At 39.5% G+C, this 26333-nt stretch overlaps 2 protein-coding genes across 3 annotated transcripts in view; one reads left to right on the top strand and one right to left on the bottom strand.

Moving 5' to 3' along the window:
• Positions 1–6175: 6175 nt before the first annotated feature.
• RASGRP1 (RAS guanyl releasing protein 1) overlaps positions 6176–26333 on the bottom strand; it is a 137905-nt gene continuing 117747 nt past the window's right edge. Inside the window, exon 18 of one of the 2 annotated variants that reach the window (XR_008556144.1) lies at positions 6176–6199. The gene's annotated coding sequence lies outside the window, so the exon portion shown is untranslated. Of the gene's footprint in view, positions 6200–8565; positions 8583–26333 lie in introns of those variants that run through there. The other variant, XR_008556145.1, reaches the window with a different exon arrangement.
• FAM98B (family with sequence similarity 98 member B) overlaps positions 14070–26333 on the top strand; it is a 45238-nt gene continuing 32974 nt past the window's right edge. Inside the window, exons 1-3 of the mRNA XM_008142979.3 lie at positions 14070–14171; positions 23576–23721; positions 25454–25588. Of these exons, the coding sequence (XP_008141201.2) occupies positions 14101–14171; positions 23576–23721; positions 25454–25588 (352 nt within the window). The 5' untranslated portion in view covers positions 14070–14100. The remainder of the gene's footprint in view (positions 14172–23575; positions 23722–25453; positions 25589–26333) is intronic.

The raw sequence follows: 26333 nt of genomic DNA, 5'->3' as shown, positions 1-26333 counted from the left end.
AGACTTTAGCCCAGAAATAGCAGCTACTTTTCTCAAGCCTTTTCCTGTTCCCGCTTTCAAAATCTTTTCCCTTTTTCACAGCTTCAGAGTAAGAGACAAAACAGCTGTGCTTTGTGTTTGAAAACTGCAACTCACGTTCAAAATGCTATGATCCCAACGGAAAGGCTGTTTTCAGCACTTTTTTTTTTTTTTGGAGAAGTAGGCAAAGCTTATTCTTTTATTTTAATGTAACTGTGTGCATGTTGATTACAAAACTAACATTTTTTCACTTTTGAAAATTTAGAAGATGCAGAAAGCAAAAATAGCAAAACAACCACGGATGATCCAAAAAAATAAAAGCACCCGGAGATAACCTTTTCAGCACTTTTACGTCCTCTATGTCATATTTTGTAGCATCCAAAACTTTCCTTCAAAATTGTACTCAGAAGCCCTGTATGTAAACAGATGAAGCTGCTTGGATTGAAGGCAGGAGACTTGAGGTCCAGCTGCTCAGTTTAACCCTCACTGCCCACAACAGACCAGCAGGCTCAGCCCTCGGCAGGCCTGTGTGAAGACCGCCACTCTGGGTCATTCCTGTGCAAAGCTTAGACCCTACAGATTCCCTGCCAGGCATTCTTGGCTTGACACTCTGGTTGCCTAGGGGGCGGGAAGAACAGATGCTATTTTGGGGTTGATGGGCCTTTCAGCTTCCGTATATTTTATCTTTTCCTATAGCCTATGTTACCCTCAGTCTAAAGCAGAGATTATTAATTTGGGGTTCAAACATTACCTGAAAAATATATACCCATAGCTTTAATTAGTGTAGGGTTCATACAACCTTTTTCCTTCATAAATAAAATTTTGAAGACAGATCTCAGCAATTTCCAGTTCAGCAATATAATGGAAATCTTTGCATTTAAATAGTTTAAAAAGTCAAAGTATTAAAACATTTAGGAACAAAGGGGAAAACAATTTGAGCAGAAATTTTGTTCCCATTGCTTTTAAGCTTGACTTCAACTTACCCATCAAATATTTTTTAAATACATTTTCGTTGATTTTAGAGCTAGAGGAAGGAAAAGGAAGAGAAAAAGAAACATAGATGTGAGAGAGAAACACTGGTCAGTTGCCTCACATATACATCCTGACTGAGGATCAAACCTGAAACTTGGGTATGTGCTCTGACTGGATTTGAACCAGTGACCTTTTGGTGCAGGGTGACACTCAACCAGCTGAGCCACACCTGCCATGGCCATCATGGTCTTTAAACAATTGATTGGCATTTTCCCTTCTCAAATTTAAATTGTAATGTTTTCTTACATCTAGCATTTTAATATCACCATTATGAGGTAATTACATAGCACATAAAACTAACCTTAGACTAAAAAAATAATGGTAATGGCACTGATCTCTTATAAAGGTGATGCCCCCCCAATCCATTGTAAGTATAATGCAGCATATAATTTAATACAGTGATGAATAAGTATGTTTTAAATTTTGTTATTTTCATCTATTTTAAATTTCAGGAATTTACTTATTTTAAATATACTAGGAAAGTTTCTTGCAAATGAAATCCCACAACAAATACATTCTTTTAAAAAGTAATGATGCTTTTATAATGTTAGCTCTTTTGTGGTGTGAACAGGGGTTTGTATTTTGTTGTTTTCTAGGTTCTGACTGATCTCACATTTATTTTGAATTTTCTGAAAGTTGGGCCCATTGTCTATTGGGTGCTATTGCCTAAGCATTTGCCCTATAGGGAAAGGCAGGCCTCAGTCTTGGACTGATAAAGATGCAACTGAGAGAAATGCCTCTCACCTCTAAAACATCCCCTTCACCCGTCTGTAGCAAAGTCGGCTGCATTAAAGGCTTTTGCCCGGGGTGAAGCAGTGCTGGGCTGTGGCTCTAGCCTCCACCCTGATCCCATCAGCCCCCCCATCCCCTCAGCATCTCCACCCCCTAACAACGTGCACAATAGTTTATACCTCATTTGTGTCTTATTTTACGTTCATGATAAAATTATAGCAGAATTAAAAGGACAGATTGAGATGAGACCCTAAACGTCATGCCCCTTCATGGACCTTTTCATTTAATATCCTCCTATTTTTAATGATTGCTCATAATGTATAAATGCAGCACTGCGTGCTCTCCTATTTGTGGACGAAGAAGAGGCAGAAATCCGTGGGTCAAGAATTGTAAAGGACAAAAGTAATGCAACAGGCAGCCTCCTGTGGCATCCTCGTGTGTGTGATGTGTGCTGGAGTATCCCGCTGCTCATGGTGCTGCGGTCCCCCCCTAGTGGCTCCGCGGCGATGTCTCCTCCAGAGTCCCTCCTTATTCCTTATTCAGTGGGGTTGCACTGTCTGCCAGCTGGCGGCTCCAGCGTGTTTGAATTAGAGAATCACAGCAAGTTCTGCGTCTCTGAAATCAGTTGTATTCAGGGCTCTTTGTTCCATATTGCATGGCTTTAAATGAAAAAAAAAAAAAAATCCCTGAAGCATGGAAACAGTAGGTAATTGAAATTCTTCATTTCCTCGTGTCGTTAGTTCCTGCTCCCTTCAGATAAAATTTTCCCATGTTCTGCCCAAGAGAACACAAGTGAGGTCAGGTGTACAGAGACACTGAAGGTGCAGGTTCAGGACACAGCACCTCCAATAGCCGACTTCCGGAAAACCTAGCTCTCTGGGAGCACACCTCTGTTGATCTCTGCTCCCAAGCCCCTAAGCTGCAAGAGAATTAAGCAGTTATTGTAACCTCTGAGAGTGATGGGGTATATCTTAGAAGACCTGGGGCCCTAGAAAGTTCTTCTGCTGAATTGTAGACTAGTCCATTGAGTGCTGAACCCTTTTGTCTCTGAGCAGTAAAGTCTTGCCCATAGTATGAGCTTAATATGAGTTGAGTGGATAGAATAAGGAATCAGTGCATGTGTGTACTAGTATATGACACCCCATCTCAATTCTGGTTTCATAGGGAAAATACATTATTTCCTTTGGCATACTCCCACTTCAGAGTCATTTGAATACTTGAAAATAGTCCCTGAGGAGATAAACACTGTTCAGTAAAAAAGTACTCCTGTTTTTTCATCTCTTCTTGGGGTCACACCGAAAACTATTAGTGTAGACCGTGCCCGCTCATAGACTGTGACGTGGTTTGCTTTCATCTAAGATGCAGACGTCTGAATAGTGGTGATGTGGGGACATTGAGTCCATCCATTTTGGACTCTTATAGAGAGTCTACCGATCTGACAATTTGATCTAACAATCCAAATGTGCTGCTATTTGAGGGAATGATGTCCAAGGAGGGGCTATGGCAGCCTCTATCAGGGATGGTGCAGAGAAAAGTCCAACACAGGGAGTTAGGGCAGAATTAGATAAAGTCTAAGGTCCCTGCTAACGTTGTTATAGGAGTCTGTGATTCTTACTCTACATTTTGAAATATTCTGGTCTTACAAGTCAATCAATGTAGGTTTTGTTTTAAAAATAAAAAATTTAGATGGACGATTGTGAATAAGTACAACTAAACCCTAACCTCCGGCCCAGTCTACTAGTACTAATACATTGAGGAAATTGTTCCCTTCTTGTGCTACAATATCTCATGCATGCTTTTCCAACCCCTTTGATATCCCTTTCCTCTGCTATTCTATCACCTGGATCTCAGCTCATTGCCAGGCATTGCTTTTCCTAAACAAGATCCCCTACCCCTGGTTTGGCATGACTTCCCGAGACCCCCCTTTGGCATACCCCCATCTGTTGCTCTGGCATTGTCTTGATCTTCTGCTCTACTTTTGCTGCTACCTTGCTAAAGTGGACAAGACTGGTGAGAACAGAAAGAATACCTGCTACTATCCAGCAAACTCTGTCACCGGGTCACAACACTCTCTGCATCTCCTGATAGTCTTCATTTGGCCAGATATTGCAGTTTGTTGTTGTTCTTCAAAAACTGGGAAGCAATCTGAACCAGAAAGTAAAGTCTCTGGGGAGGAGGTTGACCAATTGGTTTAAGGAAACCAGGGTCTCCCAGGATAGAAAGAACTAATATCTCAAACCCTACACTCTGAAAGAGTCAGCATTAGGGAGTCCTATTGAGAAGGACCACTGAGATGGCTAAGGGCCCTTTGAAACAAAATTGACCTAAAGCAGCGAAGAGATGAGTTAAGTGGACAAGTCTTGCACTGACTTGGGGGATGATGTGGTCTGGGTCTTTGGAAGTTCCGAGCCCTCCTGGGAATGGTCAAGGTGTGATCTGAAAGAATTGATCTCAAAGAGGTCTGAAACCTTCTTTGTGGAGCAGAATGATGGGAGGATTGTCTTCTTTCTGAGAGCTCTACTAAAATAATCAGTGCTGTGGCATGTACCACTAGAACCTAAACCTGTTGCAGGTGTTTCTATAGCCTAGCATGTGATTGAGGTAGGATTAAAGCAGAGGTTCTTTCCATGGGGCCAAGTTCTTAAGCCATTATTAAATCCCAGAACTGGGTGGCGTTTGTTTTTTAACCACAGACACAATTTCAAGCCAAAGAGTTTACACAGGATGTCTGGTGGCATTCCAGAAATCAGTAAATGGGTGAGGATGATTTGGGGAGCTGGAATAATGGGGTCTGACAATGCTTCTGAAATCCACATGGATAATCAGCAATTTAACATTCTCTGCTTGTGAATAATTGAACTTGATAGAGTTTGTATATAACAAGACTCAAAATTTTCTCCAAAATTCTCCTGTGATCTCATATTCAGGGTGTCCTTTCAGTGTTTCTTCATTTTATGTCTCACTCCTGGTTTGCAGCAAACAGTTCCACATGACCTCATCACGCTAAGCAAAGGGACCAACATCTATCTCAGCACTTCAGGAGACCATAATCATTGAACATTTATACACAAAGAATGGGCTAAGGAAATACCTGTGACATACTTATACTTTTGCTCATTTCAGATACAAAGATACTAATTCTGTTTTAAGAGATTACTTCATTTCCAACTGTGCTAAATCTTGCTTAATATAATTCTATTTTAGCATGCACTTTAGAGTGACAGGAAAATTACTCGGTTCTTTAAAAAATAACTTTACATAATGATTTACTAGAGCAAGAAATAATTTGATATTATTTCTTTTGGGAAAAAAAGTATATTTTAAATACATCACATACAGACTCCAGGTAAAATTAACCTACTTTCAGAAACCTTATCATGCTCCTTTCTAGTTTAATGATCATTACATTCGTCTTGCAATCAATTTGAAATAAACCACAAAACAATAGTGCATAGAACTGGCTATAATTTAGGAAAAATATGGCATCCCAAGTTAATAATAGGATTTACAAGAAGGGGATAAAAAATTAGTCCTGCTGTCAATAGTATGACTTACGTACACAGGACTGGACTCTAGGGTATTTTGAAGTTATAGGTAGCAGCTAAAGGACTCTTGATGCCGGCATTCTTTCCTTTTAAATGCAGCTAAATATTTTCCTAAAACATATACTCCTAAATCTAATGTTGATTTTATTATAAATTTTAGCTTCAGTTAAATATTTATTGAGTGATTTCCCCCCCATTTGCTTTGGTTGGTTACAAGCAACAGAAACTAACTATAAAATAAATTGAAAGTTAAAAATAAATTATTGAAAAATTGGAGATCGATCATGGAATTGAAGGAAAAGCTGAAACTCTATGCTGGAGAGTTTTTTTCATGAGCTGATATTCATCCACTGAGCCACACTGGCCAGGCTGTGCTGGCATTTTAAAGGTCAGTATGTAACAGCCATTTCTTTCTCTCTCCAGAGTTTGGGAGCAAGTGAGAGGTAGATACAGGATTTATTACAATGAGGATTAAAAATTACCTTTATCAAGCAAGAATGGATTGCCATCAAATATTCTAAGTGATGAAAAGCAAGGACCTGTATCCAAGATTATCCAGCAAAGCTACAACTTAGAATTGAAGGAGAGATAAAGAGCTTCCCAGACAAGAAAAAGGTAAGGAATTCATCACCACCTAACCAATATTACAAGAAATGTTAAAGGGACTTTTAAAATATGTTTTTATTGATGTTTAGAGAAAGAGGGAGGGAAAGGGATAGAGAGATAGAGACATTGGTGAGAGGAACATCATCAATCAGCTGCCTCCTATGCGCCCCAGCCTGCAACCAGGCATGTGCTCTGGCTGGGAATCAACTCCACCAGTTCCTGAGTCGATGCTCAACCACTGAGCCACACTGGTTGGGCTAAAGGGACTTATTTAAGAAGAAAGAAGAAAAAAAAAGATTAAAACCATGACTTAAAAAATGGCATTGACTACATACCTATCAATAATTACTTTAAATGTAAAGAATGGTAGTGCTCCAATCTAAAGACATAGGGTTGCTTAATGGGTAAGAAAACAAGACCCATATGCTGCCTACAGGAGACCCACTTCAGATTGAAAGACATACCCAGGCTGAAAGTAAAGGGATGAAGAAAAAAATATTTTATGCAAATGGAAATGAAAAAAGCTGAGGTAGCAATAGTTATATCAGACAAACCAGACTTTATTTACTTTTAATATATTTTTATTGATTTCAGAGAGGAAGGCAGAGGGAGAGAGAGAGACATTAATGATGAGAGAGAATCACTGATTGGCTGCCTTCTGCACGCATCCCACTGGGGATCGAGCCTGGGCATGTGCCCTGACTGGGAATCCAACCATGACCTCCTGGTTTATAGATTGATGCTCAAACACTGAGTCATGTTGGCTGGGCTGGACAAAACAGACTTTAAAATAAAGCCTATAACAAGAGGAAGCAGGACCCTGTAAATTCGTTCTCAGGCCCTTTAAGAGGATTACATGGGACTCCAGCAGCCTCCATGTCACTCAGCCACAATGACTGCTAGTTTTTACAGCTCAAAGTTATGGGGACTTCTCTTTCCAGCTCTGGGGCCCTGGGCTGCAGGTCTGGTGTGCAGCTGGGACCCTCTACTTCTCACAGGAGGCCTTGGAGATATTCCTCCTGATTTAAAAAAACACCAAATGTGGTTGTTGGACCAGCCTGTTCCATGCCTCTGCCCCTCCTACCAGTCTCAATGTGGCTCCTTATTTACTTCTCTAGTTGTAGGACTTCCATTCAGCCAGATTTCAGGCATTTCTGAATGATGGTTGTTCTGTATTTTAGTTGTAATTTTGATGTGGTTGTGGGAGGAGGTGAGTGCAGGCGTTTATCTATGCCACCATCTTGGTTTTCCAACATTGTCTCATGAAGGACAAAAGTTTTTAATTTTGATGAAGTCCAACTTATCTATTTTTGTCAACATGTCTATTTTAAGGACTATTTATTTATGAACAAATTATCCTATCTTTTGTTTTCTATTATGTTCACTATTTGGATATCTTGCTATTTGAAAACCTTACAATCTACATATACATCCTGCACCTTAATAAAAACTGCTTCTTTCAAGCAATGTTACATCATAATTAAGGAAATATAGTAATATAGTATTTTTCTTAATAATCATGGCCTATTACCAGTTATACTTTAAACTGACCCATGTCTTAATTATATCATTTAATTAGTACATATCTCTGTAACTTGCACTCAATACTCATACCTTTCCCATCACAATTGGCACAGGCTCAAAATATATTTTATTCAGCATGAAACCTTAAAAATATCCTTGCTCTTTTTCTTCTCTTCCTGAATTCAATGGCTACTTCAATTGAGGGGATCAAATTGTATATTGGTTGTTGCTAATGTTAGTCTTTTCTTCTACATCCTAGAGTTTGAAATAGAAACGTTTTAGACATCCTAAGCCTCCAAAAACACAAAAATCCCCTCAATGAAGCTTTTTCAATCAGAAGCTTCACTTTGCTCTAAAATGTGGGAAACATTCATCTTTCTAAAAGGTATTTTCAGAAGTTACTGCTGGCTTAGCAGAATTTAAGTTGATGCATTGTAGCATTTGCTTGTTTTGTTTTTAAGAAATACTTTGAATTCAGAACCTGCTGCCTTCCAGTTACAAATCCAATCACATTTGAAATTTACCCAGTGAAATCTAAACAAGTGCTTTTAATCAATTTATATTAAGTTCACATTATTTCTAACTCAGTATGGAAACTTCATAACTCAAGTCCCTCTTTCTTCACACACATGCCCATAAGAAGGTCTTATCTCTTCTTTCGAGCGTGGGGAAATAGGTTTTAGTTAATGCATTTATTCATAGTTTAGATCAATGGTCGGCAAACTGCGGCTTGTGAGCCGCGGTTTGCCGCTCTGTTGACGAATGAGTTTGCCGACCACTGGTTTAGATGTTTGGATGGCTGTATTGATATCTGTGTGAAGAAATGTGCTTCAGATTGTGAACCTAATGTTTTGTTTCACTGATTTGTTTCCAAGTCTTACAAAGGAAAAGGTTTTATCTCCTGTAGTATCATTCACCTGGAAGGAACACAACACTCTTTCCTTATGGTAAGATAGGTAAGACCTAAGGTAGGCTGTTGAAAATAGCACTTAGCCTGCAGTTCCCAAATCTGGCTGCTCATTTGAATCACCTGAGTAGCCTGTAACAGCCTGGCTTGGGCTGGCCAGTCACCGGTCTAGGTAACAAGGATGAGCTCCTCAGTGGCTGTTGGAGCTGTGGCTCAGACTGAAAACAACAACAGGAAAGGCGAAGCATTAAAGAGTAATAAACACAGACATAAAAGTTGCATGTGATGACCAGTTGGAGAGAGAAGGACATACGCGTGCATATTTAGAGAATTGGAAAGACTGGAGCATAAGGAAAGTTATGCCATTAAGTCTCCTTACCTTCTTCCCCTCCTCCCCCAACATTTTAAAAATTTATTGGGTGACTCTGCTTAACAAAATTATACAGTTTTCAAGTGCACAATTCTACAACACATCTTTTGTACATTGTACTGTGTGTTCGCCCCAAGTCAAGTCTCCTTCCATCATCACGTATCCCCCATACCCTCCTGCACACCACCCCCACAATCATCACACTGTTGTCTGTGTCCATGAGGTTTTTTTATCTAAATTTTATTTTTAATATTTTAATATGTACAACTTAAAAGGGAGAAGTTAGCTGTTTATGTTATTGTTTAAATTCAAAATATATGTAAATATTTAGTACAGTAGAATTTTCCAAGTCTGACTCCTCATGAGAATCGTCTGAAGAACTTTAAAATATATATTAGTTGACCCTTGAACAATACAGGGGTTAGGGATGCTGACCCCCATGAAGTCCAGCAACCTCATATAACTTTTGACTTCCCTAAAACTTAACTACTAACAGTCTGCTGACTGGAAGCCTTACTGATAACAAACAGTTGGTTAACACATATTTTGTATGATATATATATATATATATATCATATATATATATCATAATATATAATTCTCTCTCTCTCTCTCTATATCTATATATATTATATATAGTATTATATATATATATATATATAATAGATATATATAGTATTATATATTATATACTGTATCTTATAATATGTATTATAGATATATATATAGTATTATATATTATATACTGTATCCTTATAGTAAACTGGAGAAAAGGAAATGTTGTTAAGGAAAATTATAAGGAATAGAAAATACATAGTTCTGTGTTTATTTAAAATATCTGCATATAGCGGGCCCACACAGTTCAAACCCATGTTGTTCAAGGGCCAATGGTATACAAATTCCTAGACTTAGTCTCTTTTACTGAATCAGAATCTCTGAGGATAGAGCTCAGATGTGTGTTGGTGGAGAAAGCTCTCCAGGTGATTCTCAGTGGCAGACGTCCCTGCTTTCTGGGACAGCGCAGATGAAGTAATTCAAATCCCTGTGTTTGTGTTTTTAATCAAATAACACCAAAAAGCAGGGAATCGAATGCAGCTGGGATGATGCCTTGCAGTAATAGTTCTCAAACAATGTTTAAGTTAGACATTTTTGTTTTGAAATGTGCTAGCTTGATCTGTAAACTGTGAGGACAAGGGGAAGATAAACTAGAATTGCTCTAGTTGGTGGTGGTGTGGTAGGTAAAGGTACTCAAGATTAGCTGCCTCCTCCCCTCCACTAAAGGGGGACTAGGAGGAACCCCCAGGGCTCTGAGGGGGCCTTTATAAATCTGTGTTTCATTTTATTCTGCCTTGCCCAATGGAGAGTTCCCAGTTTCTATTAACCTCACCATCCTTCTTGCTGGCAGGAATCAGAAGCCCAGGAGGCTGCCTGTTAGGGGACTCTTAGTACTGTCTTCACCTCTACTTCTTCATTGTTTCTTGGAACATAAAGCCCATGATGCGCTAGACATGGTCCTTGTTGCCAGACATTGGCCCTGGCATGTAATTTTTACTCCTGACCCTTCCTGGTGAACAGAGGTGGACAAGCTAGAAGGTAAGTTGATGGTTCAAACTTAACTGTAGCCCCTAGATTCCTCTCTCTGAGCTTAACCAGCTTCAAATGGTATGAATGTATTTGCTTCAAGCAAATCTCTCAGAAGGCCTACTCCTACCAGCTCTCAGATATTTATAATCCCTTTTCTTCTAGGGATTAGGCTCCATTCCCTAATATTTTTATGCTTTTATTCTGGAGATGTGGGTGGAATAGTTAGATAGATATAACCTCCTGTACCCTCCTCTCCTCCCTGGCCCATTATCTCATCCACTTTTAGTTTTTCTTTGACTATTATCCACACTGCCATTCTCTGGAGTCTTCTCAGTCTTCTCTATTACTCTATCCCAGTGGTCGGCAAACTGCGGCTCGCGAGCCACATGCGGCTCTTTGGCCCCTTGAGTGTGGCTCTTCCACAAAATACCACGGCCTGGGTGAGTCTATTTTGAAGAAGTGGCGTTAGAAGAAGTTTAAGTTTAAAAAACTTGGCTCTCAAAAGAAATTTCAGTCGTTGTACTGTTGATATTTGGCTCTGCTGACTAATGAGTTTGCCGACCACTGCTCTATCCTATGACCATCTTTATTGATTACCAGGTCTGCACCCACAGGAGGCTGAGCAAAGGGGACAGGCTTGGGTTTCATGGCAGCTCCTCAGCTCTAGTCATGACCACAAGTGTGACGTGGGACAAGTTACTCAGCCTCTCTGGAATTCAGCTCACCAGTAAAATGGATCTCGGTTATGTATTCTCCAAGGGTTCTTTAGTTTAAAAAAACATATGGCCTCTTCTATGATTCTTTTTTCTTCCATTCCCTTGCATTTCATCAGTGGTGAGATGTCTATTTCCTTCTTTCAGTAAATACACTGGCTGCCCCTGCCCTTTCATTCCTTCTGCCCCAAGGTTCATTCATACCTTTATCACCTTATGTCTAGACAGTAGCATCCAGAAGGTCTCCATTCTCTCTCCCAGTAAAAAGCATTGAATTACAAAGTACATTTTTCTAAAAAGATCTTTTGTCTTGATTTTGCTCTAATCAGAGATCTACAATGGTTTTCCAGTTCCTACCAAATAAGACATTAATCCTCAGGGTCTCAGCAGACTGATCTGAACTTACATTTCCAAACATACTGTTTTCCTCTCTTCAGGAGCTCTTCTCCTGACCCAAACTGTTCTAGTCACCCTTTCCTTAATTGTTTTCTACCCCCTCATCTAAATCCCTTAAAAATGTCTTCTTTCACACTTTACGTTTTAAATCTTACTCTTCAGTCAAAGCCCAGCTCCCATCCTGTACTTGATAGGAATTCTCTCCACCTCTGCCAGACTGCAATTGTCTCCCCTCCTTCTGAAGTGCTATGAGGGCTCACTGCCCACATTACATTTTGCCTTGACTATGATTTGCTGTGTAACCATATCTTTGAAAACATGGATGATATTGGATCACTATTTTATTCTCGGGGTATAGTTCAGCACCTTGTACAATATGTGTGCTTATTTATTAGTTACTTGAGCTTATAATCTCCTATAAATATCCAGAGTATGTAGATTTGAATAATTCTTCAATACCAATTGCATGTACTATGAGATGCACCCTTCCCCATCCACATAAGCATGAATGCATGTTCACACACACACACACACACAGAGAGAGAGAGAGAGAGAGAGAGAGAGAGAGAGAGAGAAAGAGAGAGAGAGAGAGAGAGAGAGAGAGAGAGAGAGGATGGAGGGCAAGTGCAAACTTTTCTTTGGAGTTCAGGTGAAAAAGTGTCTGGAGACCAGTCTGGCTTGCAGAAACTTAGGAAATGTTAATAGGATTGCATTAGTCAAGAGTTGCTTTTAAGCGCCTAATCCCTCATTGATTCCCATTTTTAATCCTACCTCAGAAGCAGCAACCAATCCAGAACTGATGGCCACATTCTAGAATCCTTCAGTGGAATCCAAACCTTACTCAAGATGTTTCTTTCTCTTTCTTGTTGAGTGGCATGCCACAGCTCCTGTGATGTTTAAATTATGTATCATCTTGAGTGTGCTAATGAATGCCCAGATAGATGGTAAAACATTATGTCTCAGTGTGTTTGTGAGGATATTTCCAGAAATATTACCATTTGAGTCAGTAGAACGAGTAAAGGTAGACATCAGCAATGTTTGCGGGCATCATTTAGTCTGTTGAAGGCCCAAACAGAACAAAAAGGTGAAAGAAGTGCACATTCTCCCTCTTTCTCTCATTTTACTTTTATCCTCACCCGAGGACATGTTCATTGATTTTTTAGAGAGAGGGGAAGAGAAAGAGAGAGAAACAACTCCAGGTATGGAATGACTTGCCAACAAACTGAGCCAAACCAGCTAAGGTGCAAACTCTCTCTTGAGCTGGGACATCCATCTTCTGCCCTCAGACATTGGAGCTCCTGGTTCTTGCATTTCAGACTCTGACTAAATTATAGCACCAGCTTTCCTGGTTCTTCAGTTTACAGACAGCAGATTGTGGCACTTGCCCTCCATAACTGCATGAGACAATTCCATATAATAAATCTCATATATAACCTATTGTTTCTATTTCTCTGAAGACTCTTGACTAATACAGTTCCTCTGCAGTGTGCTCCCTCACTGAAAATCAATACATCTGATTTTGTCAGACTATAAGTTTGTTCTTGGTGGTGGCCAATTAAGTTTTAACAGAGTCATGGGAGGAAGAAGCCTGTATGTTTAATCTTTACCCTAAATTGTTCCTTAGAGGATGTTTTCTGATCATATGTTTTTGTTTCTTAAAATTACTTAACAATTAATTTACTTTACAAAATTTTTAATTTTCCAATTCCAGTTGGCATACAATATATTAGTTTCAGATGTACAACATAGTGATTAGATGTTTATATAACTTAAGAGACACCCCAATAAGTCCAGTATCCATCTGACACCGTACATAGTTATTACAATACATATTACTGAGAGTTCACAGAATGTCTCACCTTTAAGTATTTCTCCTTTAAGTTCATTTGGTTATATTTTGAGACTGGTTATTTAAGCAAATAAACATTTAGGATTGTTATAGCCTCTTGTGGTCTTGATACTTTTATTGTTATTATGAAATGTCCCTCTTTATGTCTCTCTGATACTTCCTGCATTAGCAGCTATTTTTTTCTGATGTTAATATTTCTACACACTGTCTTATAGTTTAACTTATTTTCTTTTTTTTCCTGTTTTTAGATTTAGTCTTATGTGTGTTTTTCTTCATTATTCTGTTTCCCCCTTCTCTTAGTTGTTAGTTGTAAGTTTTACATTTAATTATTCTTTTAGTGAATACTCTAAGATGGTGACATGCAACTTTTATTAATGTCTCTTATACAATTCACCTATACTTTATCAGCAATAGGACACACATTGTGTATAAGATTCTGCAGATAGATGCAAACATCTGATAGCTTCATCAATCTTACACATTTTGTAATGAAACTTTAGCTCAGATAATTATTCTATTTCGGTATTTTTGTTATAAAAAGAGGGGGCTGGAGTCTGATAGATTGAGAAAAACTCGGGTAGAATCGCGATGTTTGCTAAGATGAACTTCCACAGATAAGAACTAACGCTTTTTATTACTATTTCTATTATTATTTTAAATAAAGCCGTCTGAGTACAGACTGCCTCCAGGCCGGGAACCTTGGGGCTCCCAGTCAGAGGCGCTCGCAGGCAATCCTAGTCAAGATCCCGACCGGAACCTTGGCGCGGTAACGCCGGTTTCCGGCGGGCTCCTTAGAGCGGCGAACAGCTTTTTCCCGGAGGACCATGAGAGGGCCGGAGCCGGGTCCCGAACCCACGATGGAAGGGGACGTTCTGGACACACTAGAGGCGTTGGGGTGAGTATTCCTAGGAACGTCTTTTCCCCGAAAACGTAAGCTCTCCCTCGGCCTGGCTGCAGCAGCCCCGACCTGTGGGCCTCTGCTGGGCTCCGGCAGCTCCGTGCAGGCCTCCTTTCCTGCCTCGCCCCCTCCGGCGCCGACGGAGTTAAGCGGGAGGCGGGAAAGAAATCCGTTTGGGGCCTGGGGGTGGAGTGTGGCCGGAGAGCCGGGGCGCGTGGCCCCTCTTCCAAACTCCTGGCCTGGAACGCCTCAGCCAGCATTCGCGGCCCGGCCAGCATCAGCCCTCCCGGGACGCGCGTCCCTAGCCCGCGGGGGATATTTTTGTCTCCGTCGTTGCGGCGCCCGGAGGGGAGGTGCTGGGGTCTCCTGCGGGGTGCGACCGGTGGCTTAATTAGGGCTCACCTGTGGCTTAATTAGGCCTCGGGAGCGCATCTCTCCAGCTTCCTTGACGGTAGAAAATGTTTTAGTTCAGTCCATTCATTCAGCCACCGTTCGTTCACAGCGTATTTACTTCTTGTTAATGTGTTCTTATTTATGTGCTAGGCGGAGAAAGAGCCGGTTTCAGATCACTTCTAGTTTACATAGTCGTGGGGGCTCCATGGAGTGTGGTATTCACTGTTCAGAGTGATGCTAGTGAGTGCTGTGGGAACTCCTGGGATGGTACTAATGCTTCCAGGCATGGGGCGCAATATCTATACAACGTAGCCTCTCCCTCAGACTTAGCCTGTTTTTCTTCATAGCTGTTATTCTTTTCACAATTTATCTTGACCTGCACATTGTATCTGGAATGCCCCCGCCCGCCCTCATCCCAGGCAGCTCCAGGAAAACAGGTGCTTTTCTGGTCTTAGTCCCAGTACCATCCTACAGTGGTGTCTGGCACAATAAATCGTGGGTGAATGAGTGGGTGAATGAATGAAGAAAAGTTCAAAAAAGAGCGTGCACAGAGGTAAGCATAGGACCAGGTAGTTTAGAGTAAAAAAAATGCACGTTAAAGAGAATGGAGCCATCTGCCCGATTGTTTGCCTTCCCACATGCTGGAGTTTCTTGAATGATTTGACTGTGCCTTGTGGTGCTGTTGTGAAGCTTGAACCCCCACTCCCTTTATCTTTTCCTGAAGCTGCACTTGATCCTTTATCAATTGTTGCTTTTGGACCCTGATTAACACCTACTTTGCAGGTGACCCAAAGTTACAGAGCCCTGCACTTAGTAGATCCTGAGTAAATGTTTGCCAAATGAAAGAAGAGAGCCACTGGTTATTTAGGGGCTTTTTTTTCTTCTTCTGTGAAATCCCTTGGAAATTTTCACTTAGCTTGGTTAAGGAAGTAACCAGAACAAGAAGTTAAAATACTTAATTGAAGTGTTTAGGCCTCAAATGTTTTGAGCTCCTAAGTATTCCAGATAAGAATAGTGGGGATTCTGTAGTTTATGAAAAAGGTAAAGTCAGTCCCCTTTTTGCTTTCTTTATTCCTTGAATTTGTTTATATTATAGGTGCTTGAAAAATGAAGTTTGCTATAACTTTGACTTTTATTAAGGAAAATTAGTTTCAGAGTATTCAATATGGAAAGTAAAAATTACACACTTTAGAATTGATTTTTCCTGGAATAACTGAGGACAAGAATTTGAAGTTTCTTACAATGATAATGAAGAGTAGAAAAAAAGTTACTATCCTGTGTAATAAAAGGCTAATATGCAAATCGACCGAATGGTGGAATGACTGGTCACTATGATGTGCACTGACCACCAGGAGGCAGTTGCTCAACGCAGGAGCTGCCCCAGAAGGGGGGCTCACGGCTGGCGAGCGCAGCTGTGGTGGCGGAAGCCTCTCCTGCCTCTGCTGCAGTCAGATATCCCCCGAGGGCTCCTGGACTGTGAGAGGGCTCAGGCTGGGCTGAGGGACCCTCCCCCCCTCCAGTGCACGAATTCCGTGCACCGGGCCTCTAGTTGTTGTATACTTATAATAGGTGTTATAATTGAATAGGTGTTATACTTGAACAGTTAAAATACTGTCTATGTAGATTGTAAGTAATTTTCTATTGTGATTGAAACATGAGAATCATGGAGGTACTTTAGTTTGTCAGGTAACTAAAGGGAGGAATTAAAAGTGGACATCTATGTGAAAGAACAGTGTAGTGATATGGTCTGTTATAAATGGTAGGGTAAAAATAACTTAGTTTTCTCATCTGTGAAAGGAGCAGAGATTTCAGAAGTCTCTTTCAATTCTGAGAGTCTCTGATTTTGTAGAACAGTGAATCTCAACCATCATTGTGCATCATAATCATGTATGGAGCTTGTGAAAAAGTGTTCCGGTCTCGTATATGCTATAAGCTGAGTGAATCATGATCTTTTTTGGGGATGCAGTACAAGCATGCATTTTTAAAAACAAGCTTCACAGCCTAGGTTGCAAACCACCATTATGGAGAGAAGTTTATTTCAAATATTTATTGAGCACAATTCTATACTGTTCTGAGAATTCCGTGGTATGCAAAATAGGTCCCTGTCCTGTGGAGCTATAGTCTAGTGGAGAAACAGACATGATCACACAGATATTTATTAACTCTAATAACAAGTGATTTAAAGGAAAAGAACAGGATGACATAACATGACAGGAGGAGCTATAGAGTCTCAGGGAGTTTAGTCATAGATTTCTGAGGAAGTGGTATTTGAATTGAAAAAGAAAGGGTGAATAGGAGTTAACTAGGTGGCGTTGGGTTGGAAGGGAGGACAAAGGTGTCCTTACAGTGAGAACAAGAGGAAAGGAGCTGTATTAGAAGAATTGGAAGGAGGCTAAGAGGCCGGAGGGCAGAGAGCAAAGGCCAGAGTGGTGAAGATTGGATTGGAGAGTTAGGTGAAGACTAGGGCATGCAGCACCTTTTAGGCTATGTTGTGGCTTCCTTATTTGTCATAACGGCAATGGGACATAATTGAAGGGTTTTAATTATTTATTTATTTTTAAATCTTTATTGTTGAGAGTATTACAGATGTCCCCCCCCCATTGCCCCCCTCTTCCCATATTCCACTCCACCCCAGGCCTTCATCACCTTATTGTCGGTGTCCATGGGTAATGCATGTGTGCATGTAAATTCTTTGGTTAATCTCTTCCCACGCCCCCTCCCTCATTTCCTCTGAGATTCGTCAGTCTATTCCATATTTCTATGCCTCTGGTTCTATTTTATTCATCAGTTTATTTTGTTCACTAGATTCCTTGTTCATTTATTTTTTATATTTATTGACATTTTGCTGTCATATTTTTTATCCTCTTCCTCCACCTCCCCCTTTCTCCTCCCTTTTCCTCCCTCTTTCTTCTTTTCCCTTCTCCTCCTTCCTCCTTTCTTCTTAAAGAATACCCTTCACCATTTCATGTAATACTGGTTTGGTGATATGAACTCCTTTAGCTTTTTCTTGTCTGTGAAGCTCTTTATCTGACCTTCAATACTAAATGATAGTGTTGCTGGGTAGAGTAATAATCTTGGTTGTAGGTCCTTCCTATTCATCACTTTGAATATTTCTTGCTAACCCCTTCTTGCCTGCAAAGTTTCGATTGAGAAATCAGCTCAGTCATATGGGCACTCCCTTATAGGTAATAACTGCTTTTCTCTTGCTTTTAAGATTCTCTCTTTACCTTTAACCTTTGGCATTTTATTTTTTTATTTTTTTTTTAAAATATATTTTATTGATTTTTTACAGAGTGGAAGAGAGAGGGATAGAGAGCCAGAAACATCGATGAGAGAGAAACATCGATCAGCTGCCTCTTGCACACCCCCTACTGGGGATGTGCCCGCAACCAAGGTACATGCCCTTGACCGGAATCGAACCCGGGACTCCTGAGTCCGCAGGCCGACGCTCTATCCACTGAGCCAAACCGGTTTCGGCAACCTTTGGCATTTTAATTATGATGTATCTTGGTGTAAGCCTCTTTGGGTTCATCTTTATTGGGACTCTGCGCTTCTGAACTTATATGTCTATTTCTTTCACCAGGTAAGGGAAATTTTCTGTCATTATTTTTTCAAATAGGTTTTCAATTTCTTGCTCCCTCTCTTCTTCCAGAAGAGCTCCTGTGCAGGAGTCCTCCCCCTTTCCGTCCCCCTCACAGTCTCAGTGTGGCTTCTTCTTTAATTTTCTAGTTGTAGAACTTCTGTTCAGCCAGATTTCAGGCGGTTCTGAATGATGGTTGTTATGTAGCTTAGTTGTAATTTTGATGTGGTTGTGGAAGGAGGCGAGTACTGTGCTTACCTATGCCACCATCTTTATGATTGAAGGATTTTAAAAAAGGAAGTGATTAGATGTCTAGTTTAAAAAGTTACCTCTGTCTGAAGGTGGAGAGTGGATTGGAGAATTTAGTCAGTCTAGGCAAGAAGCGATGGTTGCTTAGTGGCAGTGAACATGGAAAGAAGTGCATTTATAGGGCTTAGTGATTGATTGGATATTAGAGCTGAAGGAGATGATGGTGTCAAGGATTCATTTCTGCAATAGGTATTTATTTAGCACCACAATAAATATATTGGAATCTAAATTGAATAGGGAAGAAAGTGAAGACAGCAGGGAGCTAGTAAATGCAGAGAATGTGGAGGAACCAATGGGATGGAGGTTAGTAAAAGAGTAGTTGTAGGTGAGTGGTCAAAAGAGCAAGCTGAAAAGGTAGATAGTAGGTTGTGGTCAGGAAGTGACATATTTGAATTAATGATTTCCAAGGTGGAGTAGTTCCAGGTGATAGTAAGGTTAGGACAGGCGTCCTCAAACTACGGCCCGCGGGCCACATGCGGGTGTTTTTGCTGTTTTGTTTTTTTTACTTCAAAATAAGATATGTGCAGTGTGAATAGGAATTTGTTCATAGTTTTTTTTTAAACTATAATCTGGCCCTCCAACGGACTGAGGGACAGTGAACTGGCCCCCTGTTTAAAAAAGTTTGAGGACCCCTGGTCTAGGATGTAGTGACAAAGGATGGAAAAGAGGAAGTTAGAGAATTGAGAGCTCAGGGTACTGGATAGGGTATACGTGTGGACTTTGAAGAAACTTAATATAATGAAAAAAAAAAAAAGTAATGGAAAGGAAAAGTGAGCACAGGGAATGTTGGGGAGTACCCAAGAGATTGGTAGATGAAAATTACAAGAGAAAGAGGGTGGCAAATCCGACTGGCTTGAGCCAGGAGAGAGCAGGAGATATTTTTAAGAATATGAGGGAGCAATGATACGGATGTTATATTGGGAAGCAAGGAGGACAAACCCTGCCATCTGAGAGAGTAAACTGGCCAAAGCTAGAGGTGGTTGGGATAATCTTTCTGAGAAGAGATTGACAGTATAGGACAGTTGCTGTTTATGGATGGAACATAGTGGAAGAACTTGGGAAGCAGGGAGAAGTGGAGAACTGGATCAGAGGCAAGCCAATAGGTTGGGCAGATGACAGGGGAAAGGATCTCATGTTTTATACTAGTATACTGCCTAATAAAAATAGAAAACAAAGTAAATTAGGATCTGGCTGTGTCTTTGTGTAGGTTTGCTAATGGCCCTAACAGACCGAAGATTGGATCACCCAGTTTGAAGTGTCAGACCAGCAGCTATGGTTCCACTGTATGGGGGACTCCTGGGGGTGTCTGGGCCTAGGGGAGGTATCTCCAATGTTTGGAATTAAGAGTAGCACTTTCCTAATTAAATAAGGATATATAGAACAAACTTAAGAGCATACTAATAATACCTTTTAGGACATTATGGCAATTAAATGAGGCAATATACATAAAGCACATAACACTGGCCTACCATAGAGCAGTTTATAAATTTTAGTTGTATTGTGATTGTTATTAGAAGTTAGGTTTGTTAAATGCATTTTTTTTTTTTCTTTATATCGATCTGATGAACCCAGAGGCATTAAAGATTGTGGGGTTTTCTCACAATCTTTAATTCTTAAATTCTTTATTTCTGGTGATTTAATCAGTTTTGTTGAATTATGGTTGGCATTTGAGTGAAAATATCACCAACTATATGAATTAGATACATTTATTCAAGAGTTTATGATTATTGCAGAAATGCAAGCAAGTAGGGGGAAATAAAGATGTTTATGAATTAAATTTCAATGAAAGGCACTGTGAGACATGGAAGAAAGGTAATTGCATAGAGGAAACAGTCTTGGCTAAAGGAGCAAAGACAGTGGTCTAGTCCCAGCTCTGCCTTTACCTGACTGCATAACTTAGCCAGGTTATTGGCTTAGTTTCCTTATTAGTGTAGGCAGAAGTTTATAGTTCACATGGAACATTTGGGGTCATATTTGGGTTTAAATTATATTATGTCATCATATAGTTATTTTCTGACCCAAAATTAGGATAATACTAACTTCAAATTATTGCTGTAAACATTAAACGAATTATAAATAAATATATTTATAAATATGAGTATATATTTATAAATATGAATATATATATATATATAGACTAGCACTGAGCCTGGCCTAGTATTTATAAAGCAGGTATCCTAACCTCATTAACCCTTAATTTCTTACCTGTAAAATGGAGGTTTGAAAATATACTTCATGAGATATGACCAGAGAATTCAGAGAAAAAGAAATGCAAATGGCCTATAAACATGTGAAAAGATGTACAGCCTTGCTCATAAGAGAAATGTAAATTAAAACTATACTGAGATACCAGATAGTCAAAAATCCAAATGTTTGACAACTGTGGTGAATTATGAGGAATGGGTACTTACACAACCCCTGTAGAGGAAAATATAATAGTATCCTGCAAAATTACATATCCATTTACTCTTTGACCTAACAGTCCCAACTCCAGGAATCTATCCCAGATATATACTGACAAAAATCTGCCAGTTTTTATAATAGGAAAATGATGTACTAACCCAAATGTCCTTCAGTAAGGGCATAGTGAATAAACTAGGGTGCATCCAGACAGAGAGGTACTATATAACAATGAAAATGATTGAGTAGTATTTCTGTTGATCTCTAGTATCTATACTAATAAAAGGGTAATATGCTAATTAGACTGCGAGACCTTCCAGGAGACCTTCCGGACGTTTTTCTGGACAAAGCCATGGTGGTGGGGCCGAGGTAGAGGCAGTTAGAGGCCAAGAGGAAAGGGCAGTTGTGGGTGATCAGGCTGGTGGGGGGCGGGGCATTGGGGGTAAGCAGACCAGCAGGGGGGCCAGTTGGGGGCGAGCAGGCCATCAGTGGGGGTCATTTGGAGGTGATCAGGACAGTGGGGGGGGGGCAGTTTGGAGTGAGCAGGCCAGCAGGGGGGCAGTTGGGGGTGAGCAGGCCGGCAGGGGAGGCAGTTGGGGGTGAGCACACTGGCACAGGGGGGAAGTTGGGGGTGATCAGACTGGCAGGGGGGGCATTTGGGGGCAAGCAGGCTGGTGGCGGAGGGTATTTGGGGGCAAGCAGGCTGTCAGGCAGAGTGGTTAGGGGCAATCAGGCAGGCAGGCAGGTGAGCAGTTAGGAGCCAGCAGTCCCAGATTGCAAGAGGGGTGTCCGACTGCCGGCTTAGGCCCGATCCCTGTAAACCGGCAGTAGGACATCCTTCGAGGGGTCCCAGATTGGAGAGGGTGCAGGCCGGGCTAAGGAAACCCCCCCCCCCCAGTGCACGAATTTCGTGCACTGGGCCACTAGTATGTAAATATGTGTATGTGAATATATATGTGCTTAAAGCATGGAATAGGACAGTATGTAGTAGGCTACCTTTTATCTAAAAAAAGGAAAAGTATATTTATGTTTGTTTTTAAAAACATTGTGGAATGACATCCCAAAACTAATAAATATGGTTACCTTTGGGGGAGGGAGGGAACTAGAGTAGAGGGAACACAATTGAGATTGTTAAGTAGATTTGTCTGAATGTACCTTGTTTTGTAAATTAGACTTTGAAACCATATAAATGTCTTACATAATTATAAAGCAAAATTAAAAATGAAATCAGGACAAAACGAGAGACAAATTTCTAAATTTTAAAGCAAAACAAAGGTCTGTCAATATGTTGAGTAGGTGGTTTAATCACAGAAAGGAATTTTTAAAAATATATCCTTACTGGAATATATTCTAAAACATAAAAACATAAATTGTTTTCAGTGATTTTGTTGTTAGTAAAAATGCTGATTTTCCTACTCTGAAACTATATGTAACTTATGTTTTTTACTAGGATTATATAAATGTCATTAGAAACCGTATTTTTTATAGAAAATAGATAAAAATAGTAAAAACCACAATTTTAGAGAAAATAGATAAAAATACAAAACAAGTTAGGTAAAAAACCCACAATTCTAAGTTTGAATTGGAAATAGCAATGTGAAATCCTTATATAAATTCTTTGAAAAAACTTCAGATACAGTGACTAACCTTTAGTACCAGGTTGTGAACTCTAAATACCATTAAAAAGAATCAGGGCTTCTTGGAGAAATGGCCAATTACAAGTACAGGACAAGAACATCATGTCAAAGAAATCAAGGAAAGTATTCAAAGAATACTGGGGATAAATCAAACAAGAGTGGCCTCTCACTAACCAAAGATAGGACTGTTTGAAAAGAAAAATAACTACAGTGGATTAAAACTCATCAAATATGTTAAAATCTATAAGTTTATAATGTGAAATAAAAGCTCAATTGCAGAAAGAGGACTAAAGTAGAAAACTGATATCTAATTCAATTAAGATAATTTATAAGATGGTTAAAAAATTTAAGGTACTATTCAAGTACACTTTGTAGCAGTGTTTGAAAGTATCTGTATACATAAAAGCCCAGTGACCGAATGGCAGAATGACCAGAACAACTGGTCGACCAGTTGCTATGACGTCCACTGACCACTAGGGGTTATACGCTCACCGCTCAGCTGACCAGGATGAGCAGTGCTCCCACAGGGGGCCGATCCCCACAGGCCATGCCCCCAGTGCATGAATCTGTGCACTGGACCTCTAGTAAAATTACAAAATAAATGGTTTAGATTAACATGATCTCATAGGTCTTTTTCAACTTTAATTTTTTAAATTTAAAATTTGCATCTGTTTAGTCACTAATTCCTTTTTTCTTATTCTTGTAACCAGTATAATTATTAGACTTAGCTCTATTTGACTTTATTATATGTAATATTTCTCTTAAAATTGGTTGATAATTTTACTAAAAGATGTTAAAATATAGGGAAAAAGCCAAATGTTAATTATATAGAGCACAAATCAGTAAACCATTTTCTATAACAGAGCAGATAGTAGAAATTTTAGGCTTTGCTGGCCATGCTATCTCTGTCACAATGACTCGACTCTGTCATTGCAGTGTGAAAGCAGCCAGAGACAGTCTGTAAATGGATACATGTATCAGATGTACTCTGATAAAACTTTATTTACAAGAACAGGCAGTAGGCTGTGATAAAGAATATGAGGTTTTTGTTAATTTTTAACCTTTTATGTCTTTCTTTCTAGGTATAAGGGACCACTGTTAGAAGAGCAAGCCCTTTCCAAGGCAGCTGAGGGTGGACTATCTTCACCTGAGTTTTCAGAGCTCTGTGTTTGGTTAGGCTCTCAAATAAAATCATTATGCACCTTGGAAGAAAGTATCACTTCAGCTGGTATTTGCCATTGTGTTTTATTTACTTTTTTGTTTAATAGTAAAATGAAATGATAGCTTATGATTTTCAGTTTTATCTAAAATATAATAGAAAAAGAAAAATCTATACAAAGAAAAATCATTGATATTAAGAACTTTAATATATTGTATTAAATATATTTGGATTAAATGTTATATTAATCCAAAATTCATTCTTAAAATTTGTATAAGATTATAAACAAATTTTGTTTATCTACTGTCTTAATCTTAGTATTTTTAAGAAAAAGTAGACTCTGAATTTGGTTATTTAAGAAGTTTAATTTTTGAATGCTGCTTATTTTGAATTAAGGTGTGGTTTTGTTGTTTTTTTTTGTGTGTTTTTTTTTTAAGTACATGTAATCCCTAATTTAAGTTGTATTACAGAGCCTATAACTCAGGACCTGGATTCACATAGGAATGCTCTTATAAAATACTAGAGGCCCGGTACATGAAATTTGTGCATGGGGCGGGGGGGTGTTGCCTCAGCCCAGCCTGCACCCTCTCCAATCCGGGACCCCTCGTGGGATGTCTGACTGCCGGTTTAGGCCCGATCCTTGGAGCCCAAGGATCGGGCCTAAACCGGCAGTCGGACATGCCTCTCAAAATCCTGGACCACTGGCTCCTAATCGCTCTCCTGCCTGCCTGCCTGCCTGCCTGGTCACCCCTAACTGCCCCTGCTGCCGGCCAGGTCGCCCCCAACTGCCCCACCTACTGGCCTAGTTGCCCCTCACTGTCCCCCCCCTGCCAGCCTAATCACCCCCAACTGCCCCCCCTGCTGGCCTGGTCACCCCCAAATGTCCCCCCTGATCACCCCCAACTGCTCCCCCCACCAGCCTGATTGCCCCTCACGGCCCACCCCACCGGCCTGGTCGCCCCTTGCAGCCTGCTGTTCAGTCATTTGATTGTCCCTCACTAACCCCCTGCCAGCCTGGTCGTAGGCAGCCATCTTGTGAGGACGTGAGGGTTAATTTGCATATTACCTCTTTATTATATAGGATTCCTGTACTTGTTCATAAAGTTTAATGCATTGCTGTCTTGGTAACTGGATTCATTGTGGGTCTTTGGTAGAATTTCAGATGGTGTAATAAAATGAAAAAATAAATTATTGGGCATTTGCTAGGGGACAAAGTAGAGTTCCCTTTTGAAGCTGTCTTTTTATATTGCTTTTTTTTTCTTCTTGCCAAATGTAATAGAATTCCCTTGAAACTAAGTAAGATAAGCTAAATTCAAAACACATGACACAGGCTCCCATATAATTAGGTTATGAAAGAAAGAAAAGCAGTGAGGCTTAATTAGATGACTGCATTTATAATCTGAATCCATAGAAATATCATTTGCTCTGAAGCCAGTTAATAATTATAGCCATAATAATGCTTTTAATATTTTCATTACTCTTACAAAAATATTCCCATTTTATCTGCTTTATGGAACATATATTGGAAAATACTAATCAAATTTAAATATAAAAATATAATCTCACAATAACATTTATATTTTTAAATTGATACTTATGCTTCTGAATTTAAGTGTGACTTTCTAAATGTAGAAATTATTTGGTCACCTTTACCTAAGTTTTGGGGTCACACATGTAAGGATTTAATGTCAAAAGGAAAATTTAGAATTGAATGTGAAATTGAAATGAACTTGTAGATTATATAGTATTAGATTATATGGTAAATATTCAGTAAATGTTTTGTGATTTTTCTTTTTTGAAGGGAGAGATGATCTAGAAAGCTTCCAGCTTGAGATAAGTGGTTTTTTAAAAGAAATGGCATGTCCATATTCTGTACTCATATCAGGAGATATTAAAGAGCGTCTAAAAAAGAAGGATGACTGCTTGAAACTTCTATGTAAGTTCTTTCTTTGAACATTTAAATGCATGTATTTGATCTTTGTTTTAAATTTTTAAGTCAAAAGTTATAAAATTTTATTAATGAAGCATTAGATATATATTTAAATTTAAAAGGTTTTAATATTTGACTTAAAATATGAAGCTGACTCGAATATTTATATAAAGGTAGTATAAATTCTACTAATGAATTCTAGTGTAAGATTTCTAATACTTATGATTTATTTGACCTGTTTGTGATTTATGGAGTATTTTAATAATTTTTTTCCTTCACTTAATGAATCTCTTAGCATTTGTGGCTAGGTGGCTAAAGTTGGTTATCTCTAAAGTTCTATTTAATCATAAAATTCTTTGAAACTAGCCTACTAAGCAGGTTATTAGATCTTGCTTTAGTGATAGTCTTTGAGTGATAGTGGTAGGTTCAGAAATATGTATTGATCGCTTACTATTGTACCAGAAACTACTCTAGGCATTAGGGATATATCAATTAAAAAAAAAAAAATTGCACCCTTGGACCACAAGAGTTCTAGTGAGTGTGGCCTATTTTTCATTTTTAAAGGTTTTTATTTATTGATTTAGAGAAAGAGAATAAGGGGCGGGGGGGGGGGGGGGGAGAGACATCGATTTGTTATTCTACTTATTTACACATTCTTTGGTTAATTCTTGTATGTGTCTTGACTGGGGATTGAACCCACAACCTTGGAGTAGCACGATGCTCTAATCAATTGAGCTACCTGGCCTGGGCA

Source organism: Eptesicus fuscus, chromosome 5 (assembly GCF_027574615.1).
Source record: "Eptesicus fuscus isolate TK198812 chromosome 5, DD_ASM_mEF_20220401, whole genome shotgun sequence".
In the NCBI taxonomy this organism is placed as follows: domain Eukaryota; kingdom Metazoa; phylum Chordata; class Mammalia; order Chiroptera; family Vespertilionidae; genus Eptesicus; species Eptesicus fuscus.
This window is presented reverse-complemented; position numbering and strand designations above follow the sequence as displayed.